Here is a 26,138-nt window from a genome sequence, read left to right as displayed (position 1 = left end):
GTATCAATTTCGTGTCACAGGTTTGGTACCCATACCACCACTTCTCCACGCATGCTAATTTGCATATGCCATGTGTCTGGTCAGTCTCCACCACTCCTATATTTTAGAGATAACATTTAACTAGAAAATAACTGTTCTCGCAGTCTTCTCAAACTTTAGTTGGTTTGGCATCATGCCATCCGTTTCTTCATATATACCAATTCGCTTCGCCACTTGCCCGTCCACAATCTGCATCGCTATTGTATTTTAAGGATCCACGATCCATGATCTGCACATCCCGAGATTCCAGAGTTGAAACCGAATTGCCTCGTATTTCTCTTTTTCCATCTTCATTGTCAGAGTTGGTTAAAGTCGATCTCGCACACGTCGTCAAATCCCCTGTTAGTCAAATCAATGCAAGTCACAAACTATTTGGCATAATTATATGCCAAGGCGACAATTACCGCTTGTCTTATATATTTATTGAAACAATACATTTACCGAGTCCTACTTTCACGGGAGAATTATCAAAACATTCCTAAACTTATTACAATTTTCCAAATTTAGTCCTATACCTTTTTTTTTTGGGCCAATTTTGTCATAATTTTTTTGCATTTATGCCAATTTGTTTCATCTCACCAATTTTGGCTAGCTAGTGCCGACGTGTCAATTTTTAATAGTTTTTATTTTTTTCTATTTCTTTTTGTTTTCCCTTTTCTTCTTCCTCTGGCCAATGAGGTCGAGTTGCCTAGCAAGGTGGGGGCTAGCCTCATTATTGGGTGAGGGCGAGCTTCCCCAATGGACGGCAAGGTTGACTTCACTAGTCCTAGCCTCTGGCCGATCTAGTGACCAACCGGATGACGAAGAAAAGAGAAAACAAAAAAAGAGAGAAAGAAAAAATTATATAAAAATATTTTAAATAATGGCACGTTAGCGTTAGCTGGCCAAAATTATTCAGATGGACTGAATTGATATAAATGCAAAATGTTTATGACTTAATTAGAAAAATTATAATAAGTTTATGACTGTTTTGATAATTTTCTCCGACTTTCACTCTAAAACTATAGTAAATTGCGTATCACTTATTTCAAAGGGAAAACACAGTCGCCCACACACACGTGAGAATAAAAACTTGGTAAAGAGGAGCTTCAAGCTCTTTACGAAGAAGTTAATGTGGTACTCGGTAAATGGATAATGTTCATATCGGATTCTGCAATCTTTTAACTAAACTTGATCCTCGATATTGTGCCTATAATCATCTAATATGTTTTTCCAAGCTTCACGCAGACATGTGGTGCAATCTAGATGAGAAATCGTCCGATTGCATGCCGCATGGCCATAACAATTTTCGCTATCCCGTGGACTGGTAGTACTTATTAAAACCTGAATCTGTCGTAGAATTAAATGAACACTAGAGACCTTGATTGACGTTATACTTGTAGGTACTCCATGGCGAATATGTTGCTCGATTACATACTTTGGTCACAAGAGCTGTGCTGGGTTTACCCCTCGCAACATGAAAAATGAAAAAAAAAATCGCACTGAGGATTGCTGCAACCCTTTGAAAAGTAGCCATTTTGCTGAAGCTTAATTTTGCATATATAGCTAACCAGTTTCGCTATATAAAGGGGCTGTCCTTGAAATTATCTCACAAAATTCCAGATGAAGTTAGTCAGCAGAATCGTAACACCCAAAATCGCTGCCTTAAACTTCATCTAGGTTCGCTTCTTATGCTGAACTTATTGTCGGACATTCGGCTGGGAAATTTAATGTATTTACTGGCAGTCTAAGCATGCCTTTGTCACACCAACAACCAAAATACTAATACATAACAATTATTTCAACAAAACTTTTCTTAGGACAAGTAAAGTTCTATCATTTTTGTCCGAAGATATCTGGTAATTTGCAACAACCAACATTGGAATTGTACTTCCTGGCAGCAGCGGACGGAGGAGTTCCAGTTGGGGGGAACGAACACAAATGCTCCTAAGATCACGACATATCAAATGTCGCTTTGACAACATGGCATATGGACAAATTCTTAGGATGAATGCAAATCACCATGTCCAGGTACTTTGGGTAAAGGTCCATCCACAATATTGCACATTGCACCTCTCAAGTTACTGCGATTGCGTTCCCTAAATTCGCCAAATGAATCTTAGCTCCCTCGATAAAGACTTTTCAATGAAGACCAAACTCGGAATTGGCAAATGTGAAAACACATGGAATTCTTGTATGTTGATGAGACTATAACGGTCTAGACAGGAACATGAACTAGACTTAAGTATAAATCGGAGCTAAAATGACAACACGATCAAACTCACAAGAGTAAGAGCTTGGTAAAATAGAATAAAAGAAACAAGAAGTCGAATTACAATAACTAGATTTTGTGATTTGGTTGAGTATGTGTCATTCTTCTCATAACACTTCCTTTCTAAAGTTATGAATTTTTACAATTTCATTCCACTTTCTAAGACTTTTTCCAATGTTCTAGACGTGTCTCCCATATTTGGGACATGGGCCCAATGGACCGGTATCGATTACGAGTAGTTGTCTATGCTATCGTTTCTTCACGCATGGTCATTTCTATCTATCAGGTATCTAGCCACATTGTCCAGCACACCTATATTTTAGGGATAACTTCGACCAAAAAATAATCGTTCTCACCATTTTCTTGGACATTAATCAGTTTGGCATCATGACAACCATCTATCCATAAATACTAATTCGCTTTTGATGGGAGAACGATAATAATTCGAACAATATCGAATCAACGTAGCGGAATAAAATAATCTCCCCTCTTGTGTAAACCTAATAGGAATCGATATAATAGAGTAAAATAAATACCAAGCACGTGAACACAAGACGATTTTTTACGTGGAAAACCTCCTCGATGTGAGGAGATAAAAAACCACGGGACCGGAGTCCACCCGAAAATCTTCACTATCAATACAATTGTTCTTCTCTAGCAAATACTAGAGGTACATAGCAGCAAACATCTCAAGAACATAATTCTTGGCAATACACATGAACTTCACAAGAGATCAAGGATAAATCTGACCAAAAACGCAGGTTTTGATCAATCCACGAAAAACCTGATGTAGGGAGCTTCAAACGAAAATCAAATCGTTCAGATTCGAGAAAATTGCGCCACGAACATGCTGACAAAATTTCAGCTCAATCGGACCACGAATCGACCTCCGACGCCAACTTGATGTAAATAAGATATTCAAACCCAGGATTTTCTGCTTTCTTTTTTCTTTCTTTTTTTTTACGTTCTTTATCTCTTTATATAGATAGTGAGAAACCCTATTCTCATATAACTTATTATATGGGCTCAAGCCCTTTTTGGGCTTGCAACTCATCCACATAGGAGTGAACCCAGCTAACAGCTTTGCCACTTGCCCGATCGTGATCTCCATCGCTCTTTTATTTGAGGGATGTTATTGACTAGAAAACGTATATCCTCGCACTTATTTATTTAATTTTTCCCTACTTCTAATCGGCTTGACATCATGTTCACCACTTTAACCACATGTATGCCAGTCGCCGATGGCATGTGTCTCGCTATGATCCGCGCATCGAGAGATTTCAGAGTTGCAGCCCAATTGTCTCTCCTTTTCTTTTCCCATTTTGGCATCGTCGTAACTGGTCAATGTCGATCTTGCGCACATCAATCCTCATGCTGATTAAACCTATTGCAAATCACAACCTAGTTGCCATAATTATTTGTCTAATTATATATATGTGGCATTAAATTCATAAATTATGATTGACTATTAAAGTGTGATTATCATGTTCAATCTTATTCTTATTTTAAGGGTTACTTTGAATATTCTGATGCCATTTCCCCATTCCTACACGTCATTCATGAAAGAAAACAGCCTAGCAAGTATCATATTACTTAAAACAAAACATAATATAGTTATAATAGCTCTACTATATTACAATGTTGCAGCATTTTACATTATGACTTTACTATGTAACCAAACGATCTTCCAAGTACATTTCCTATTCCTTATCATTTTTCCGTTTTGTTTTCAAATATCCTATAGCTAATCAAATAACCGACCGACCAAGGATCGGTGGATCGGTCCCTAACTTGATGCACAAGTCGAAGTTGCAAGTTCGGTTCCCTAATCTATCATCGGTCTCGAAAAAACCCTGGTTACTCTAATTTTGTTGCTTCGGGTCAGCGTGCGGGTAACGACTAGTTCTAAATCTTGAAGAAAAACCCTAGCGGCCCAGGCCCAAGCCCATTTAGATTCTCTTTTGCTTCTTCTCCTTCTTCTCTCTTCCACCTCAGAGACCCGCTCGGCTAAGCTCGCAGCTCACCGCCGCACCGCCGCACCGCCGCGGCCCCGCAGCCCTTACCGCCGACGCCGTCGCCGTCGTCGCCGGAACTCAGGTACCCAGCAGTCCGACCGTCTCTCTCTCTCTCTCTCTTTTTCTTGTTCTCCATCTCGTCCTCCTCTCTCTCTTGATGTCTAGCGTGGGTGAAGGGGCGGGTTCTCTCTGTTTTCGTAGTGTGTGTGGGTGTGTTGAAACTTTGGGAATTCGAATTTGCGGTAAAGTTCGAAGCTTGGCATGCGGGTGTGTGATTTGTCTTTCTGAAGTTCGAAAGAGATTGTGAATGTGGAATCATGCTTTTTCGGGTGGGTCGGTTGTATAGTTTGGTTTCGGAGACTCCGTGATTGAGTGAAAGTAAAGGCGAGAAATGATGTGAGAGGCGTCAATGAAGCGAAGGAGCTTCCATGGCCGAATGGAAACTTATGGCTGGAATTTCCCATCCCTTGGTAGGGAGGTGATTTTCTAGGACAATTCGTTATCCGTCCTTCTCGGAGATTGGATGTTACTAATGTCCATCTATTTCAGTTTGTGCATAAGTGGTCATCAGGTAGATGACTAACCCGGAAACTTAGATCTAAATAGTTATATCCTCGCTTTATAATTTGTAGTTCGACCCCATTATTTCTACAAAGACAATTCAATGTTACACCGCGAGCTAAATTATTATGTGTACGTTCTAGCGTTTTGGGCTACTTATGAGTTCCTTAACGTGATACGTGTTAATCTGACAGACTGTAAGTTTGTTTCCGGCTGGAAAAAGGTGGTTTTGGAGAGACACCATAAAATGTCTTCTATACGATGTGGAAGAAATGCCATTCGGCAGATTGTCCGAGGCGCTTCCGTCCGGAGTTCTGATGGTGGAGTGCATCCACTCTTCCATGCCTGTCAAGGAGTCAGATACAGGAAGTTGGAAGTTATACTCACCACGGTGAGAGGATTGAAAAACTGAGTTATTGCCTTTTCTGTTGAATTCTTGGCATCTATATAGGAACTCCTTTTGTATTTTTTCAGAGCATAGAAAAGCTTGGAAAAGCAGGTGAAACTGTGAAGGTTGCTCCAGGATATTTCCGAAACCATCTCATGCCCAAGTTGTTGGCTGTCCCGAACATTGAGAAGTTTGCTTATCTCATTAGGGAGCAGCGCAAGGTCTGTTCCAGTCTACACTAGTGAAATTGATAATTTAGCTAGTTGCAAATGTGCACCCCCATTATCCGCATTAAATAAAAAAAAAAAAAAAAAAAAAAAGACTTCATTGAGAATAGATCATGGTTCTGTCATTGTTCCTTCGTATCTGAATAATTAGCAGATCACTGATAATTTCTTTAAATGAAACTTATCTAAATCTGAATAGTTAGTAGAATATACTTTTCGTATATTTATCAATGAGCTAATGACGTTTCTCTTTTAATAATTGGCAGATTTACCAGCCTCAGGAAGTAGAGGAGGTCAAAGTAGTCACTGAGACCGTGGAAGATAAGATGAAAGAATATGAGGCAGCTGCAAAACGTCTAGACAATGCACTGCTGGTTTGTAACCGATCTTTGATGTTCTTCATTGTGGTGATAAACGACACTCATCATAAATCAGAATTTCAGATTCTCCATTTACGCAAATAAACTTTTATCCAAATGCTCAGATGTATTTTTAGATAAATCAAGTATGAAGAAGCCTTGAGAATCTTGAGGGAGCGTTGTTTAATGCGTAGGTCTAATCTCTTACTAATCTTGGATGATGGTCAAATATAGATCAGATTCAACAAGAAATTTCAGTATAGATTGTGTTTGGTTGACTTTCTGTTATGTATGGAAGACACACGATCATTACCTGTGAATAAGTTTCAGATCTCTTTCGATATTACATTAGGATTACTTGCTTTTGACTTTCGTTTCCCAGATGGCTTATTTATATGGCTTTGTGTAGGTTCTGAGAAGGTTCATTAATGTTGAGAAATTACGTGCGCGTGCTACAAAAGATGAGCCAATAGAATTGAGGTCACCTGTAATGAAAGAAGAGATTGTCTCTGAGGTATGTCACTGGCTCCTCTGTCCTGTCTACAAAAGTTTCTTTGTCATATGAAAAGTAGTTTGCATCTTGTTGTTCACTTGGCATAACCATTAGCTAAAATTATGTGTATTGAAGGGGGATGTTTGGAGCAATTTATAGTATTCTATCAAAGAATAGTTGATATTGAAATGCAGCTTTCAGTGTTCTTAGCTTATTTGTATCATGTGAGAAAGCCTGTTGAGTTATGAGCCCCTTGTGCCATTAGATTAATTGTTTCAAACCAATGCTAGGCATACTGATACTGGTATTCAAAATTGGTCTACTAAGTAATGTACTAGATTTGCAAGTTTTCATCAAACTAAGTCAGCCATACTCAAGGCTCAATAGGAGCCTGTCACCTGCATCACTTAATATACTAGTTTTGCAAATCAGTCTTGGTGTACCTAGTATTGTTCAAATGTTTCAAGGTGTACACTGGTTTATCAAGCAAAACGGGGAAAAAAAAGGATGACGCAATGGAAGAGGTTGTCGGTTTTCATTCACAATGCATACTGATGATTATGTGTGGAATGGAGATTATATTGCAACTTTAATTTTAGGAATCGATTATACATGATTGATCATAAAGACACGAGCTGTTTCATCTCAAATCTATTGGTATGACGAAGAGTTAGGAGAACTATTGCTAATTACTCTAGCCAGGATAGTGAACATTGCAGTAATGTTTATTAGTCGAGTAAGCAGGGAAATGCTGAGATGACCTTGGAGACCATTCTTTTGATGCTCTTTGATCATATACTTCGCTGCCGAGTTCCAGTGAATTTCATTCGCCATTATCTACCTACCCATTTGTATGTGATTGGAATATCACCATGAATGAGAGGCTTGAAAAGTAAATTATATTTTTATGGTTAGCCTCTGTCCTCTCACTCGATGCAACCATCTGTACTCTTAGGTGGCAAGGCAACTTTGCGTGCAAATTGACCCTGAACACCTTCATTTGCCGAATCCACTAACAAATGTGGGAGAATATGAGGTGCCCCTACGTCTGCCAAAATCCATCCCTCTCCCAGAGGGTAAGATCCAGTGGACCCTTAATGTCAAATTACGGTGCAAATGAAGCCGACGCTTTCAATTTGATGACATTCTCAGGCATTTTCTTTCGTGCCCCAAAATTTGTATTGTGAACGAGCACTCTGAGGAAACAGGTTACTCTGTATCATTTGTCTATTTGCTGCTGGCTGCACATGGAATTTCTCTGCGATCATCAATGGATTATTTGCTCCCTCAGTATTCTGGTTCCCTTCTGAGAGCCCGTTTCTTTACATTTCGAGGAAGAATTTAGATATTCTTGTAATTTCAGGAGATTATGAAGAAATCATATATGAACGGAGTATCAACATTTGAGAATTCTTAAAGTTTCGAGAGTTGCAGATTTAGAAAAGGACAGTGTATGATTTGCAAAGTTTAGATTAAGTTGAAAGTAAAAGTTATGTGAGTTTAGTTTTCTATTTCATCTCCTCTTCAATCATGTTAGGGCAGGTTTTTCTCATTAAAGTTTACTGAACTATGTGAGAAAAGTTAACGTAAGTTAAGAATATGGAAATTTCAATTTTACCATCTAAATTGTAGCTTGAAATAATCATTCGTATAGAGTTTCTATAGATTAATTCAGTCAAGAATTTACTTATATGTTCCACCATTCTATATTCTTCTTATATGGTCGTAACAATTACTTTTCATGAGAGCAATTCATTTTATGTCCTCGAAAGGAGAACTCAAAATTCTCTCGGATAGGTTTCACCGGTCAACAGTACTTACTAAAAATTCTTGAAGACTGAATCGCATGGCACTTGAAGCTTCACAGATTAGACCAAGGCATGCTAAGTTGCCAAGATGAAATACAGGGCCGTCGAAACATTTGAAGAAAGTCTCCATGAAATCACTTGGACTTTTAGATAATGTATTTTCCATTAGGGCATCGACTAATTGAACCTTAGGAACCCTTCCTTCTTCACGGGAAAAGTTTCATTACTTGGTGTTATAACGATTGGACCAGATGGCCCAATCTCACAAAAACTACACACAAGTACTTCTCACTTATTTCAAAGAAGAGATATAGCAGTCTCCATGTGAGTATACATTTATGGAAAGGAGGAGAGCTTGGATCTCTTTACAAAGAAGTAAATATGGCTATTTAGTAAATGGATAATGTTCGTATCGGACTCTGCAGTCTATAAGCCGAAGTTGAGCCCCAATGCTCCAGTGACACATCCTCTGTCCTATCCAACGCCGCATACAGGCATGCGCTGCAATCTAAAGGAGAAAGCGCCCCATTGCGTGCCGCATGGCCATAAGCATCGTCGTCATAGTCCATGCATTGGCAGTACTTATTGAAACCTGAATCTGCGGTATTCTGATATAAGCACCGGAAAACATTCGCGACGTTGAATTTCTATTGACTGAATTGTGAATATGTTTGTCCGTTGTATATTTTGTCCACCAGAGTTATGTCCGGTTCACTCCTTGCAACACTAAGAATGAAGAAAATCATACTTCTGACTGCAGCAATCCTATGAAAGGTGGCCATTTGGCTGAGTTTTGATTCCGTGTCTATGGGTAATCAGCTTGGCTATATAAAGGTGCTGTTCTTGAAATTATCTCCACAAATTTCCAAATTACTTTAATCAGCAGATACGAGGGATGCTTCCTTGACTTCTATGGAAGTTTAACTTCTCATGCTGAACTTATTGCCGATCATTCGGCTGTGGAATTTAGTTGATAAACCAGCGGTGCACAGGGGTCGTCCACCCAATGAGAATAATAGTAATATATACTACAAATTCAGCCAAATATTTTTTTCAGTACTGAAGTTTTATCATGAATAAGGTTTTCATTGTTGATACCTAAAATTTAGCTAAAATTAGGGGTTAGTCTGACTCCTAAACAAAAAATATCGTTTACATAGTTTGCATTTGCATTTTATCTAGGTCATGCATTGCACATGCTTCTCATATAGCCATCCCATCGCATCTGTGTGCACAAGCACACACGGAATTACCTCCAATGGATAACCCGCAATTACATCCTCTCAATCTCTATCTTAAATTTCAAAGGAAGAAAAAGAGAGAACACCCACGGCTACGTTGGTGGGATAAAATCAAATCTTGAAAGGGAAAAGTCTTGATGTTGAATCTTTCTTCGATTCAAAATTTTCACGAGAATCGCCATCGCACTCTTAGCTTATTTTATGGTTATTTAATTGAAGATTACGGCCCTATTTAATTGAAGAAGAGCTTGTCTCTGAGGTACGTCACAGGCTTCAGTTTCCTGTCTACAATACTTTCTTTGTCATATGAAAAGTTGTTTGCATCTTCTTGTTCACTTGGCATAACCGTTAGCTAAAATTATGTGGATTGAAGTGATGTGTATTCTATCAAAGAATATTGGATTTGGAAATGCAGCTTTTAGTGCTCTTTGCTTGTCTGTATCATGCGAGAAAGCCTGTTGAGTTAGGAGCCTCTTTTGCCATTAGATTAATTGTGTCAAACCAATGCTAGGCTTACTAACACTGGATGGACAAGGTTGTCTGTTTTCATTCACTATGCGTACTGATGATTACATGAGCAGGAGTGATCTTCGCGCAACTTTCATTCTAGAAATCCATTATACATGATCGGACATAAAGACACGAGCTATTTCATCTCATTTCTGTTAGCACGATGAAGAGTTGGGAGAACCATTGCTCTGTTACTCCAGCCAGGATAGAAAATTTGCAGCTATGTTACCACTTAGTTCACTGTGCAGATAAATTTTCTTGCCATAGAAGTGGAAACCATTTGCTGCACTAATCACCCCGGCCCTACTTATTAGGGATGGGCACAGGTCGTGGGGAATCTGTGTCCTCCTGTGAATCAACCTATCTACACATTCAGAAAAAAAATTATATCTTTTATTCCATTTCATGTATAAATATGAAATAGTAGTAATAATAATAACAACAGTAACAACATAACTTAAGAACAATTTCTTCTCCTTATAAGCTTTGCTTTTTATTGAAGACGCAAGCTTGGAAAGACCGGCATTTCTTTTTCATATTATCACTCGTTGACTAATTTGTGGAGGTTGGAGCTTGTTTGGCTTTGTACAATCAACCAATAAGGCTCATATTTTTGACCAGATCCACTCAATAGGTCCTTCTTCCTCTTCATTAAAAAGAAAATAATAATGAAAATGTCAAAGAACCATCGTGGTATTAGTGGTTTTTTTTGGAGAAACAATTACTTCATCGACCGTGCCCTGCCAGGCCCCGTCGCCCTATGAAGGCAAAACCATCTCGACGTGGCTACCCCTAAATTTAAGTAAGAAACTTTCCTACCCTTGTCCTTTAGTGAATCCTAAACGAAAATGTGCATTCATCTTCTAATTATTAGTATTTTATATTGGGGATAATAAAACAAATAGTCCATAATTTCTCAGTCTATGACTAACTCTGCAATCCTTTGAAAAGTGGCCATTTTGCTGAGTTTTGATTTCGTGTCTATAGGTAAATCAGCTTGGCTTTTTCAAGGGGTTGTTCTGGAAATTATCTCCACAAATTTCCAAATTACTTTAACCAGCAGATACGAGGAATGATTCCTTGACTGTATCGAAGTATTACTTCTTATGCTGAACTTATTGCCAATCATTCGACTTCGGAATTTAGTCGATAAACTAGCGGCGCACGTGTGTTGTCGACCCAATGAGAATAATAGTAATATATACTACCATTTCTGCCAAATATATTTCTCAGATTACTGAAGTTCTGTCATGAATAAAGTTTTCATGAATAATATATATTATATTATATTATATTGAGGGGCTACAACCGAAAGGATAATAGTTAAGTAGGACAAGATTGAAGGCGGAACTTTTTTTTGTTAATCACCTCTTTTTGCCTTTTGGAATTGTCGAACGTCTAAGACAAATGGGCACTTGCCATGAGCTTTAGGCTCTATGAAGGCAGCGTTCCATTCGAATTATTTTGTTTTTTAAAATTTTTTACCAAACGTTATATTTGACTGCAGAAATACGTTGGTGTTGGGAAGAACCCGGGAACAACAATTCACGACAAACTAAACCAAATCGAGGATCAATTTCTCCCCCAAAACTAAACCAACCAAATTCAACTTAGCCCCATCAATAACTAGTCATATGTATATCCACACAATATGCAAATATAATGCCGAAATGAAAAGTCAACAAAGCGAACAACAACATCAAGTTTAATGTGGAAACTCAATGCGGGAAAAACTACGAATCGCCCAAAAAAATGATACAATAAAGGCTTGACATAGGCATCACAAGCTCATTTCCTCACTATAAAGGTGAATAAATATAAATGGGGTTAGAAAACTCTAATCACGGTTAGAGAATTTGGAAGCTGTTCTCGAGAATGAAAATAATTAACTCACAGCCCTCGATCTCACAAATAACAAATTCAAATTTGAGCCAATTTCGTCAATGTTTGGCCTTCGAATGGCAACTACAAAATTGTAGCCCTCTTCTTGGTTTTCTCCTCCCCTATTCTTCAATGCTCTCAGGTGAGGGGGCTCACTTTTTCTTTCTCTCTCCTCACTTGCTTGGGCATGCACAAAGTAGCTCCTTCTTTTTGTTCTTTTTACTTTTGGACTTTTCTCGTTTTTCTTTTCTTTTGTTCAATGTGTTAGCTAGGTTCCACATGAAGGTGGACCTAACCAACAAATCTCTCCTTCCACCTCATGTGGGAAGACCCATCATGCTTGCTTTCCTTCTACAAGAATCGAGTTTCATAACAGGCAATGCCTTAGTCATCATATTGGATCCATTATCATCGGTGTGGACTTTCAGATCCAATGATACTCGACATCAACATGCTTTGATCTTGAATGTAATGCTGGATTCTTACTAAGATAGATAGCACTCATGTTATCACAATATAAAATAAATTTCTTTTACTTCAAGCCCAACTCTTGTAGGAATTTTTGCATCCATAAGAGTTCCTTATGTCCTTCAATAATAGCGACATACTTTGCTTTAGTTGTAGATGAGGCATATATTTTTGCAATCTTAATTGTCACAAAAAAGCTCCCCCTGGAAAGGTCATCATATGATCTTATGTAGATTTCCGAGAATCAACATCACCGGTATAGTTTGCATTTGAGTAGCCACTCAACGCAGACTTCGTATTCTCATAACATAAGCAAAGTGTAGAAGTGTCTCTAAGATATCTCAAAATCCATTTAACAGTAGCCCTATGCTCCTTACCTGGATTTGAGAGAAACTTACTCACAACACCAACTGCTTGAGTTATATCGGGTCTTGTACAAATCATAACATACATTAAACTACTTATGGCCAATGCATAAGGAATTTTCTTCATCTCTTCCTTCTCTTTCTCACTTGAAGGACACTCATTACTTCTTAACTTGAAATGGCTTGCAAATGGAGTACTTACCGATTTATGTGCTTATGTTGAATCTTTCAAGCACTTTTTCAAAATATCTCTCTTGAGATAGCCAAAATTTCTTCTTCTTTCTATCACGAGTAATTCTCATTCCTAAGTTTGTTTAGCTAGGCCTAGGTCCTTCATTGTAAAAACTTTACTCAACCGATTTTTCAAGCTCTCGATTTTCTTAGTATCATACCCAACAATCAACATATCATCCACATAGAGTAAGAGAATGAGAAAATCATTATCCCATAATCTTTTCATAAAGACACAAAAATTGGAGATGGTAATCTTGTTTCCATTAAGTACTTGTTCTTTAAACAAAAAAAAAAAAAATGAAAAAATACCTGTTCTATTGCTCGTTGGTGGGTGGGGTGGGCTGGCCTGGGGGATCTTTTGTTTGTTCTTAGATAAATAATATTCTTTTCAAAAGTTTAACAACAATATTAACTTCTTCTTAACTCAATTATATTTTGAATTATTGAAAAATCTTTAGGCCCGTTTGTTTACATTTCGAGGAAAAAGTTCTTTTTTTCCTTTCCTCGTCAAATTTGGATGTTATTGTAATTTTAGGAAATTATGAAGAAATCATATATGAATAAGGCATCAACATTTGGGAATTCTAAAAGCTTCGAAAGCTATTGCCTAGAAAAGGACAGTGTATGATTTGCAAAATTTAGATTAAGTAAAATGTAAAAAGTAAAAGTCATGTGAGTTTAGTTTTCTATTGGATTAATACCATTTTTTTTAAAACCACAAATTAATACATCGATGACAAATTTACTCTAAATTAAAGACAAATTTATTATCTGTTAGTTTTCGTTAATTTTTATAGTCAAATTACTGAGTTGGATGACTTTCAATTTGGGGTTTACTCTTTATTTGTCACAACTATACTAGTTTTAATCCAATTTAATGGAAAAATAATAGACGATATATTTATCATAAATATGTAGTTTGGGGCTTGTGGTAGTCAAAAAACTAGTTTTTGATAAATTTGTCAAAGATGTAACATGTTGGGGTTTTTGGTGGTAAAAAAATTAATAGAGAAAAATTGTGATAAGAGTAGTACTAATTTGGGGTTTTTTCATGCTATTTTGTCTCCTCATCCATCAAGATAGGGCATTCTCTATTTTCTTGTTAAATTGTTAGAGGTCATTGAACCATGTGAGTAAAGTTAACGTAGTTTATTAATATGGAAATTTCAATTCTAACATCTAAATTGTAGCTTAAAATAATCATCCGCCTAGAGTTCCCATAAATTAATTCCCTCAAGAAATTACTTATATGTTCCACCATTCTATATTGTTTTATATGGTCATTACAATTACTTTCCAAGAGAGCAATTCATTATATGTTCTAAAAAATATAGAAGGGATTTACATCAATTTAATGATGTGGCAAATTGCTCTAAGATATTGAATATGATACGCTTGTTCAAATGGCTACTAACAATCTAGTCTCAACACATCTACTGGTGCTTGAATACTAATGTCTAAAACAAGCTTCATATACAGGTTTACCACAATTTTCTTGAGGACTAAATCATATAGCACTTGAAGCTTAAGAAATTAGACCAAGACATGCTAAGTTGCTGAAACAAAATACAGGGCCCGTCGAAACATTTGAAGAAGGTCTCCATGAAATCACTTGGACCTTTAGATAATATAATTTCCATTAGGGCATCGCCTAATTGAACTTAAGGAGCCCTTCACTCTTCATGGGAAAAGTTTCGTTATTTGGTACTAAAACGATTGAACACGATGGCCCAGTCTTACAAAAACTACACACAAGTACTTATCACTTATTTCAAAGGGAGATATAGCGGTCCCCATGTGATTATAGATAATTGGTGTTGGGTGAGATTCGGGAAACAGATTCCCAAAAAGGTGATTCGACACAAACGTAGAGGAAGCAAAGCCCAAGAAATTCATGAATCACCGATCCTAAGGCACGTCACATAAACGAACGTACCTTGTTTCCACAGACTAAACCCCGGTGTTGCGAATCAAAGAGGATAAACCACGCCGTTCTTCAGAGGATAAACTGTTCTTTGGGAGAGAGAACGTGCGTCAGAGAGCGAATGTCAGTCAGAGAGCGAGAGAGCGATAGGATACGCAACCCTTCAATCTATTATTAACCGTCTCTCTGATTTTTCTTTATTTTTAAATAACTTCCTCCATGGGCCCTCAACTCACGGGCCGGGCCTTTTGGACCCAACATGGATGGATGGGCCAACTCAGGCCCATAAAAAAAAAAGAAAAATCCATCAATTGGGATAGAGGAGAGCTTTGGAGCTCTTTACAAAGAAGTACATATGGCTATTCAGTGAATGGATAATGTGTACCGGACTCTGCAGTCCATAAGCTCAAGTCGAGCCCCGATGCTCCAGTAACACTCATCCTCTACCCTTTCCAACGCTACTTGCAGGCATAAGGTGAAATCTGAAGGAGAAAGCGCCCCGTTGCATACCGCATGGCCATAACAATCGTCGTCATAGTCCGTGCATTGGCAGTACTTATTAAAACCTGAATCGGCCGTAGTCTGATATAAACACCGGAAAACATTGTTGACATTGAAACTGTATTGACTGAATGGCGAGAATGTTTGTCCGTTGCATGTCTTGCTTACCGGAGTTACGTCTGGATCACCCCTTGCTACACCGAGAATGAAGAAAAACGCAGCTATGACTCCTGCTGCAACCCTTTGGAAAGTGGCCATTTTGCTGAGTTTTGATCTCTTGTCTATAGGTAAATCAGCTTGGCTTTATCAAGGGGATGTTCTTGAATTTATCTCCACAAATTTCCAAATTATTTTAACCAGCACATACGAGAATGCTTCCTTGACTTTATCGAAGTATTACTTCTTATGCTGTAACTTATTGCCGATCATTCAGCTACAGAATTTAGTTGATAAACTAGCGGTGCACGTGTGTCATCGACCCAATGAGAATAATAGTAATATTTACTATCATTTCAGCCAAACATATTTCTCAGATTACTGCAGTTCTATAATGAATAATATATATTATGTTACGTTATGTTATGTTATATTGAGGGGTAAAACTGGAAGCATAATAATCTAGTGCTGACAAGATTGAAGATGGAATTTTTTTTTGTTAATCCCCTCTATTTGCCTTTCGGAATTGTTGAAAGTCTAAGACAAATAGGCACTTGCCATGAGCTTTGGGCTCTATCAAGGCAGCGTTCAGTCTGAATTGTTTGAAAAAAAAAAAAACTTTACCAAACATAATATTCAACTCCGAAAGTACTGTGGAGACCCGAAGTTCCTTTAAATACTCTCCCAAATGTATCATAAAAGTTGAATTATCTCCATGCAGTCCACCCATATGAATAACATCTATAATGGGACTCTATGAGGGATACGGAAAATGCAATGGCATGCTTTCGATAACTAGAATTGAAATTGTCTATCAATTTACCTTTTCTATGCACCAGTTAATTTACCGTGCAGATAAATTCTCTTGCTAGAGAAGTCAAAACCATTCACTGCATTAATCACCATGGCCCACTCATTAGGGATAGGCATAGGCCGCAGGGAATCTGTGTCCTATGAATCAACCCCATCTACACCTTAAAAAAAAAGAAAAATATTTTATTTCTTTTATTCCATTTCATTTATAAATATGAAATAGTAGTAGTGGTAATAATAGTAGTAGTAATAATAATAATAACATAACTTAAGAACAATTTCTTCTCCTTACAGGCTTTGCTTTTTTATTGAAGATGCAAGCTTGAAAAAATAGGTACTTCTTTTTCATGTTATCACCCGTTGACTAATTTGTGGAGGTTGGAGCTTGTTTGGATTTGTACAATAAACCAATAAGGCTAATCTTCTTGACCAGATCCACCCATTTGGTCCTTCTTCTTCTTCACAAAAATAAAAAATAAAGAAAAACATCAAAGAGCCATCGCAGTATTATTGGTTTTTGAGAGACATTGATTCTACGGCAGTGCCCCACCGGGCCCGTGCATGTGAAGGCAAAACCAATCCTTTCCTTCCCTTGTCCTTGAATGAACCCTAAATGAAAATGCGCATTCATCCTCTAATTCTTAGTATTTTATATTGGGAATAATGATATAAATAGTCCATTAATTTTGACCTGATCTATAACATTTTTGTTCTCTAAACTTTTCACACAAGTTAAATATAGCCCTTGAACCATATATGAAAATGTTTAATATAGTCTTTTCATTAATTCAAGATCAAGGGCACATTAAATATTTTTATATAGTCTAAAGACTAAAGTGAATATGTTTGAGGAATACATTGCGTATTTGGCTAAAGTTCATGGACCATGTTAAACAAATTAAATATTCAAAAACCACATTACATATTAAGATAAAATTCAGGATCATTTTATATCATTTTCTCATTTGCTATCCTTGACTCTGAGGCCATGTTAATCTATCTTCAGCTTTCAGGAGGAGGAAGGGGGTCATGAGCATAATGTGCCATGAGAAAGTTTACTGTTCAAAGAGAATATGTAAAATCATCAGAAATCAGGCGACTACTGAGCTGATTAGGGTACTCTCCCTCGCCACCGAAAGAACGAAGAAACTGAGACGGAGTAAAGGAAAAACAGAGGGGGGAAGAAAAATGATCTTTTTCCATGTGTGATCAGGTCTATAGAGGAATAATAAGGAACACCGCTCGGTGAACCAAGTCTCGGGAGCAGCAGCCGAATGAGGCTGTTGCACCAGCAGCTAATCTGAGCCATACTAACATTAAGAGCATGCGGTAGGTGATACTTACAATTACTAGGATCGGAATGATTCTCGGAACCTGCGAATTTTAGATCTGCACATTGTCTCGGTTTACCGGGAGGGAAGGAAGAAAATCAGAGACTACACCAGGAGGCTCATCGGCCACCTGAGAGAAGCGATTCTGTGACAGAAGATGAGTGCGCCAAATTGTGGAAAGCTTGGCGATGAGCAAATGTTAACCCGGCAGAAGAGATTCCGGTGGACGACAATTCAGGCATTGGAAGATCGCCCTCCAAGTACTGCAATACTTGACGCATGCTTGGCCTCATCAACGGATCGGAGTGGGAACACATCAACCCGAGTTTCAGCACCAATTCCATTTCTTCTCCCACAAACTCCAACCCCAATTTCGGATCTCTTGCCTCGAGAATTGCACCTCTGTCCCAGCAAGAAAATACCCAGTCCACTAAGATCACGTCCTCCGTGTCCCCATGCTCTATCGGCCTTCTCCCGCACGCGACCTCGAGTAAAAACACTCCGAACGCAAACACGTCGGTACTCGTAGTGGCCTTACCTGTTCGCATATGCTCAGGGGCGAGATAACCGACCGTTCCCGCGACTTGAGTCGTTTGAGGGTCGGTTCCATGATGGTGTAGTCTTGCGAGCCCAAAATCTCCGAGTCTTCCATTAAATTCAGTGTCTAGCAAGATGTTGCTTGCCTTTATATCCCTGTGGATCACCACTTGCTCCCACCCTTCATGCAGATAAAGCAGCCCAGATGCCACTCCTTTGATCACCCTTAATCTTTGCATCCAATTCAGGGTGACCTTCGGTTGGTTATAGAGGTACTTGTTGAGGCTCCCGTTGGGCATGTAGTCATAAACCAGGAGCAACTCCTTTTTCCGGCGGCAGTAACCATGGAGCGTCACTAAGTTGCGGTGACGGAGCCGACCCATGCTGACAATCTCCGCCACAAATTCTCTCATGCCTTGTCTCGATTCATGGGAGACCTTTTTCACTGCAATCTCTGTTTTTGATGTGGGTAAGATTCCTCTATATACCTGGCCGAACCCACCAGTCCCTAATAACTGTTGGTCCCGGAATCCTTTTGTCGCAGTGTTAAGATCTTTGTACTTGAACCGGTGCGGGCCATAGTCCCTCTCCCAATCTTCAAGGACCTCCGCCAATTTCTTTTTCCTTCTTATCACGTAAACTAGGCCCAAGATCAGCACCGACACAACGAAAGGAACCGTCAGCGGTAACCCGATAGTCATTACTTTCGATGTCTCCTTCTTACCGGCCTGAGAAAGCTTAGGAAGTTGGGACAGGGCAAGTGCCTGAGCCTCTCCATTCACATTGAAGCTCCAACCCATAACATATTGAGAAGTTAGGAGCGAATCAATCGATGATGAGAAGCCCACATACATGTTCTCGTTGATGATTGGTGAGAGATCCCGTGGAAGAGACAGAAGGGGAGTCTTCGGTTTTTGCCCATTGATCAGAGCCAATGTGACGTGGATCAGTTTGACCGTGCCATCATAGTCCACCCAAACTTGCATTGCTTGACCGCTGATTAGAGACAAGTTGTTGAACTCCCCATTATCTTCATAATACCCCGCCGGAGCTGCCATTACTGACGTCAGCCCGTTCAAGTCGATGCTGATGTGATTATCGTTGATGTCCTGAAACTCGCTGCTCTGCATTGCGCCGAGTTCTACACTGAATACATAATTGGTAGAGCTGCTGTTGTTGGTGTAGTTGAACATGCCGAGATTTTTGCCTGGCGGGGACTTGGGGAGGCCTCTCTGTGGCGTGACCACAAAGGCAAAGCCGTTGCCTCTCAGACTTGCATACAGAGGTTGAATCGCGAAGACGAACGTGGTGGAGAAGGAAAAGACGGAGCCGTTCGGCGAGTTCTTGAACTGGACTGGGTCGGGATGGAAGGCGTGGCCCTCCTGCTGTCTGGCGTCGTTGTTCAGCTTGAGGAGGCCACTGGAGGTGATCTCAGCGATCCCGTCGAGGCTCAGATTGGCCGATCTGAAACCGTTGTACACGAAACTGGTCTCTTGAGCGTAAGTCAAAACTGCTAGCAGAGAGACCGGAAAAAGAATCTCGACGGACATGGCTCAAACTCAAAGTCCGCTTCGCAATTAGCTGAAGAACGATGCGGTTTACCAAGGCTATAAAGAATCCAAAAGAATCTTCATCTCACGGCATCAAACGAATGTCGCAAACCTTCATCCTACGTGAGACGAATTGTTCAATGTGTTGGACGTTTTCAATGGGCGTATGCAACAGTCCGAGTCGGAGAGTGACTTTTTTTGTCGAAACTAAGTCTGGGGAGAGAGATTGAAGGAAGGTAGGTGGGCTAAAATCAAAAGAACGTCAATTTTCTTCCGATGAGAAAACCGAATGGTAATCGTGCCACTTGGAACACGAAGTGTCCACGAAATTATTGGAGGAAAGACTAAAGTCCACGAGTCTACGACAAAACGGGAGAAAAAGAGAGAGAGAGAGAAGAAAATAAGGGCTGTGACTGCCTAACATATTTTATAATAAAAAACTTTCATAAAAGAACCGGTCATACTATTTAAATAAGGGAAAAATAACACAAATGATCTCTAATTATAACTCAATGTGCAATGTGATTCTTGAACTTTTGATTTATTCAATGTAATGCATGAATTTTAGCCTAATGATCAATATGATCTTTGAATTTTAATTAATTTAATTTGATCCATAAACTTTTGGTACGCGCTCAATATATTCTCCTAAACTCTATGAAGATGTTCACTTATAAACATATTCATATAGTCCAGGGACTAAATTGAGCATGTACTAAATGCTCAAGGATTACATTGAACAAATTAAAAGTTCATGTACTACATTGCATATCGAATTAAAGTTCACGGACCATTTGTGTCATTTTCTCAATAAATAACCTTTAAAAATAGATTCTGAAAAATTATAGAAAAAACTGATATGGTCTTAAATGACTTTACGTAAATTGTTAGAGATATCAGATATTTAGTAGTAAATAAAAGCTAAAAGTGAAAGTAAAGGCCAAAAACGTTTCAAAAAATAGAAAGTAAAGGCCAAAATGTTAAGACCAGTTGAGGACTCGGCATTCAAGTTTATAGATTACCATGGAGCAATGAGCCACCGGAGTACCATCTCATTCTTGATGAAGTACTGAAGTTAAAATAAAAGTCACAACTTGAATTGGATGGACTCAACAAGAAGAAAACTCGTACCTCTTTTGGATAAGTTTGACCTGTCAATGGTACTTTTCACCACAAATTATTGGAGATTAAATTGCTCCACAATTGGAGTTTCAGAAATTAGTCTTAAGACATACTAAGTCGATAAATTGAAAAACAAGGCCCATTCAAACATTTGGAGGAAGTCTCCTTGAAATTACTTGGACATTAAGATAGTGGATTTTCCATTCAAGGCGTCGACTAACTGAGCCAAAGCAACTCTTGATTCCTCTAAGAAAGTTCCACTGCTTGGCATTGTAATGGCTTGGCCCTATTCAATCGACCTAGTCCTCTAAATGGAGTATTCGAGTGTGATCATTCAATAAGATGACCATTTAGAGTAGAATCTCACCCCATGAATCTCTTCATGGCACATTTCTTAATCGAAGTAGGATTTGGAGCTATACAAATATAATTTCATCGCGACAGGGGATTTGATATTCCGTTATGTTGGAGTAAAGAATCTATAAAGATTTGGAACTCCAAGCGAGAAAAAAAATCCAAATTTGCAATGACCACTTTGCGAGGATAAAAACTTATCACTTATTTCAAAGAGTAGACACAGCAATCCACATGCGAGGCTGAATAATTTGGTAGCAGGAGAGTCCGTTTTCACTTATTTTAAAGGAGGAGACAGCTCTTTACAAAGAAGCAAATATAGCTATTCAGTAAATGGATAATGTTTGTATCAGATTTTGCAATTCTCTAATTGAACTTGAGCCTCGATGCTGTATGGACAGCCCGTAATTAACCTTCTATAGAATTCTTCGAAGCATGTGGAGTAGTCTGAATAAGAAAGCAACCCATTACATGCTGCATGACCGTGACAATTGTCGTCATTCTTCGTGGACTGGCAGTACCTATTGAAATCGGAATCTATCGTATAATCATATAAACACTTGAGAATATGGTCGACGTTGTAATTGGATGAACTGGATGGCGAATATGTTGCTCTGCTGCATATTTTGCTCACGAGAGTGGTGTCTCAATTCCTTCTTGCAACACCAAAAATAGAAAAAATCTTGCTGCGATCTTTTGAAAAGTGGCCATTTTAATGACTTTTAATTGTGTATCTATGGCTAATTAGCTTGGCTATGTAATTGGGTTATTCTTGAAATTATCTCCACAAATTTCCAAATTACTTCAGTCAGTAGATTTGAGGAGCGCTTCCTCGAAATTGATCGAAGTTCAACTTCTTATGCTGATCTTATTGGCGATCATTGGGCTGGGCAATGAGAATGATAATAATATATACTATTATTGCAGCCGAACCTTTTCTAAGATTAGTAAAGTTCTATCATATATAATTTTTCTTGTATAAGTAAAAAATTCATATTATTATCATTTTTGTGTACTTCAAGATTTAATTAGCGAGATGAGTGGACATGCATTGGGCATATTATTCTTTAATCTTTTGAACAATTTTTTTTTTATACGTAATACATCTTTAAAAAAGTTCGATGAACAACCATATAAGTTGACAAGTAACATGTCAAACGCAGATAGTGTCCCCAACTCTCTCGCATGAGTAGCTCTCTCTAAAATGTGGTCAGTGAAAGGTTAATGTGACCATCATTTTCTTGCACTAGGTAATCTTAGACGCACTACGAACGACAAGAAATTATCCCCTCTTTAATTATCCATTTCTCATTATACGTCATTTCATTACCTTTGTTGTTGTATGAATAAAAAGACTGATCACAAACCACACTTTATATACATACCAAGTTAACCTAGGAGTTATATACAAAAGTCTGTTTCAAAAAGAACTACCGAGCCACCTACACCTCAAACCCTTTTGACTCGAGCTCCGGGTTCTCCACGACACAATTCAGTATATTGATGTCCATGGGGTGAGCTACCTCCCCATCCTTTGTCTTGACAGGAGGTTCGTCAAAACCCTATAGGGGACCCTTCCGAGCCCCGTTGCAATAGTTAATAAACCACGCTTTGAAGCGATGAGGTACCAAATGAAGAAGTCTCTCATCAATCCAAATTGTGGTCACCACTAGCTCGCGGGTTTGGGTGGTCCCAGGAATGGGAAAAAAGGTAGACTCGGACTCCATCTCCCATGGGCACCCAAAACAGATGGGACGACTCTCCATACTAACGACTTGAAAATATTTAACCACGACGGAGTAAGATAAATCTTAGTGAGTCAAAACCCTAAACCCCAATTAGGATGCAAATTTGCTTCGACGGGGGTCCTAAACACACACCATACAAAACTCACCTCGTCTCGGCGCGTCCCTACATATTAGTTCATCACATATGCATTTATAAATATCACAAGCATACTTAATGACAAGAACACTTCATTTTCATCCATCAAACATCACATGGGTCCCGATTATGAGGTAAAACCGCTATGACACGTCCCATACCGAGCCACACAATTTTGCTCCATAATCAAGTGCAGTTATCATAACCTGTCTTCCAATTATCATGATCCAATGTCCACACCAACTCAATAGTAGGCGGTCATCCCATGTAACTGGGCATCGTCCCGCTCTGTCAGGCACGGCAATGTCTAGCATCCTCTGCCTAGACAGCATTCCACAAAGGAGCTTTGTTCTAAAATCCATCCGTGAACGACAACGTCTAACATCCTCTGTCTAAACGGCATTCCTCAAAGGAGCATCATCCCGCATAGTCATACGCATCAGGACGAGTTCCACTTAGTGACCACACGAGCACATACTTGGCCAAGAACACTGTGCTTTGTGTCTAAATACCTCGTTTTCAAATAATGAACTTGTCCACTTTTTCTTCATATTAAAAATTCCCGGTGAAATAATTGTACGTGGTTACGTATTTAAATTGAACCATTAAAGATAGTACACTCCCATTTCAAAATTCCATGATTTTATATAATTACATAAAAATTTGGCGTCAAAAACCAACATTTGGTATTTTTCTAATTAAATATCCATAAATCGAGTTTTACAATAATAATCACTAACTATCATCAAGCACTCAAATGCACATCATAGCACATATAAGTCATCAAATTCACATATCGATTCATCCATGAGAACGAACGTAAAATTTCACTAAACGGCTAATTCGTCACAATTTACGCTCATTACAATTAATTAAATAAATTGAGATTAATTAAATAAATCCAACTTAATTAACCTACCCATGATTAATTAATCTAACCATGGTTAACTAACCTAATCATGGTTAACTAATCTAACCTAAGTTAACTAATTTAACTAGGGTAGGCTAACCTAACTAAACTAACCACCTAACCAAACTAACCTAACTAACTAATCGACCTAACTAGGCTAGTTACACTAACTAGGATTAACCACTAATCATAATTAACACTAATCTAACCCCCTAAGAGCAATTAACAACCTAATCAAGGATTATGGAGTTAACTCATTGGATTAGGATGGTGGAGGGTTCACGGCGACATCGGTGAAAACCCAAGACAATCGTGTCTCCAAGGAGGCCTAACATTGATGAAAAATAGCCCTACAAGGGCTCGGCCAAGGGTTGTTGGGTTTTGCTTGGTGGGTTAGTTGAACAATGGTAGCTTGGCGAGACGGCGCGACTGGATGAGTAGGGGTGGGCGGCTAGTGGCAGCGACGGGCTGAGTGAACAGGTTGGGGCGTCAGACGGTTTGGCGGGGCTAGCAGCTAGGCGGATGGACGGGTTGGGCTAAGGTGGTTGGCGGGTTGAGCTGGTGGTGCTGGATTGAAGACGACGGGCTCGGCTGGTTGCATGGAGATGGGTGTGCGGGTGTGTCTCGTGGTGGAGTGGTGTGTGGTAGCAACCAAATGAGGAGAAGCAGAACTAGGGGGAGGGAAATAGAAATGAAGAAGAAGAAGAAGAAGAAGAAGAAGTAGCAAGGAGGATCGGCTAAGGAAGGGGTGCAAGCATGGAGGAAATTGGGGGAAAAAGAGGGAGAGAAAGGAAGTCAAAGCAAGGGCCAATGGGAGCCTTGGCAAAATATCAAGCCACTCATGACCAAAGCCTCAAAAGTCTTCACCCTAGAAGTCAAGAGGCCACCCAATGGGAAGATTGCTCTCATTTCACCAAATTAAGCCATTTTGGTGTAGAAAAATATGCCATTCTTCAGCCATCCGAATTTCCATTTCTTTTCTGATTTGTATGAAATTGATTTTTCCGCAAAATTCCAGACTTGATGAAATTTCTCCGAAAGATGAGACGACATCCTATAAATGAATTGTGACACACTCGAACGCCTGATTCTCGAAACTGAATTTAATTTCGTGGTTAAAATCGACTGAACGCGATTTTAGTACAACCTAACATATTGAATAGCTTTTAGGGATTTTAGTGTGTTTGACCCGTGGTCAATAATTTTCGATCTACGTTTGTGTATCTCCAACTCGTAGACGACTCTCAACTGTCGTAAAAATCACAATGTTTCCATTATGTGTGCCAAGTACAATATCAATAGAAAATCGGGTTATTGCCGTTCAACGTGAATATCGCAATTATGACATCCCATATTTTCAACCTTATTTTCTACTGAATAAATCGGGCATTTCATTGACGCGCTTATAGGGTTGTTTTCAGAGCTTATCACTCCCGAGATAACTAGAATATTTGGAGAAACCATTAAAAATTTTTAAGGCAAATAGACTTGAGAATTCAACTAGGAATCGGCTATTCGACCGTGCTTATCTACCGAGATCATTACGGCACATATATAAATCGATTAAAGATCATAGATAGGTCGGTTTGACTGAGATATGTGACTAATCGTTGGTGACACCACTAAATTAGAAAATTATCATCGACCGACACTAATTTGATTTTTCTATCATTTTGGTACCATGTGTTCGTTGATTTTCATGACAATTGAGAGGCGCCAATGTGTTGAGTGGGTTCATTGTGGCTCGAAGAAAATCGACCACGGGTCAATTGCTCCAAAAATTTCTGAAAGTTACCCAGTAGCCTAGGTTACGCTAAAAACGTGTCGAATGGAAATTAACTGAGAATTCAAGTCCAATTTCAGAAATTTAAATTTCTGTCGTGTCACAATAAATTTTAGGAACGTCGACTTAATCTTAAAAGATTTTTCAAAGATTCTGATATTTTTACGGAAAATCGGTTCGGATGTTGCGGAAAATTAGCGGAGATCTAGATGGGCTAAATCGATGGAAATTGGGACTTCTAAATAGAGTTTATGAGTGTCAGAGACTTATAGAGAATTGTAAGGGATTTTTCCTTGTCAAATTTATATCTCAATTTGGGAGGTTGTTGGAGGAATTGGAACTCCAATTTGTCAAATTCGGAGCTAGGGCAAAAGGGGGTGCGATATTTGCATTTAAATTGGCTTATAATGAGTTTTATTTGTGGAAAGTAATG

At 38.8% G+C, this 26,138-nt stretch overlaps 2 protein-coding genes across 3 annotated transcripts; one reads left to right on the top strand and one right to left on the bottom strand.

Annotated features, from left to right (window-relative positions):
* The first annotated feature begins 4,286 nt into the window (after window positions 1-4,286).
* Window positions 4,287-7,751, top strand: LOC104457008 (50S ribosomal protein L9). Of its 2 annotated transcripts, none has more exons than XM_010071923.3 (6): window positions 4,287-4,387; window positions 5,061-5,257; window positions 5,341-5,475; window positions 5,748-5,855; window positions 6,250-6,354; window positions 7,289-7,751. In XM_010071923.3, exons 2-6 carry the CDS (start codon window positions 5,114-5,116, stop codon window positions 7,451-7,453), a joined length of 657 nt encoding a protein of 218 aa, XP_010070225.2. In that variant the 5' UTR covers window positions 4,287-4,387; window positions 5,061-5,113; the 3' UTR covers window positions 7,454-7,751. The 2 variants fall into 2 exon arrangements, with proteins under 2 accessions (XP_010070225.2, XP_039154877.1); XM_039298943.1 differs by having other exon boundaries at window positions 4,289-4,387; window positions 5,090-5,257.
* A 9,677-nt stretch (window positions 7,752-17,428) lies between these two features.
* On the bottom strand, window positions 17,429-19,731 carry LOC104430169 (L-type lectin-domain containing receptor kinase IV.1). The gene has a single exon (XM_010042929.2). The coding sequence runs from the start codon at window positions 19,650-19,652 to the stop codon at window positions 17,685-17,687; it is 1,968 nt and encodes a 655-aa protein (XP_010041231.2). The 5' UTR covers window positions 19,653-19,731; the 3' UTR covers window positions 17,429-17,684.
* Between the last annotated feature and the right edge of the window lie 6,407 nt (window positions 19,732-26,138).

Source organism: Eucalyptus grandis, chromosome 8, assembly GCF_016545825.1.
Source record: "Eucalyptus grandis isolate ANBG69807.140 chromosome 8, ASM1654582v1, whole genome shotgun sequence".
Taxonomy (NCBI): Eukaryota; Viridiplantae; Streptophyta; class Magnoliopsida; order Myrtales; family Myrtaceae; genus Eucalyptus; species Eucalyptus grandis.
This window is presented reverse-complemented; position numbering and strand designations above follow the sequence as displayed.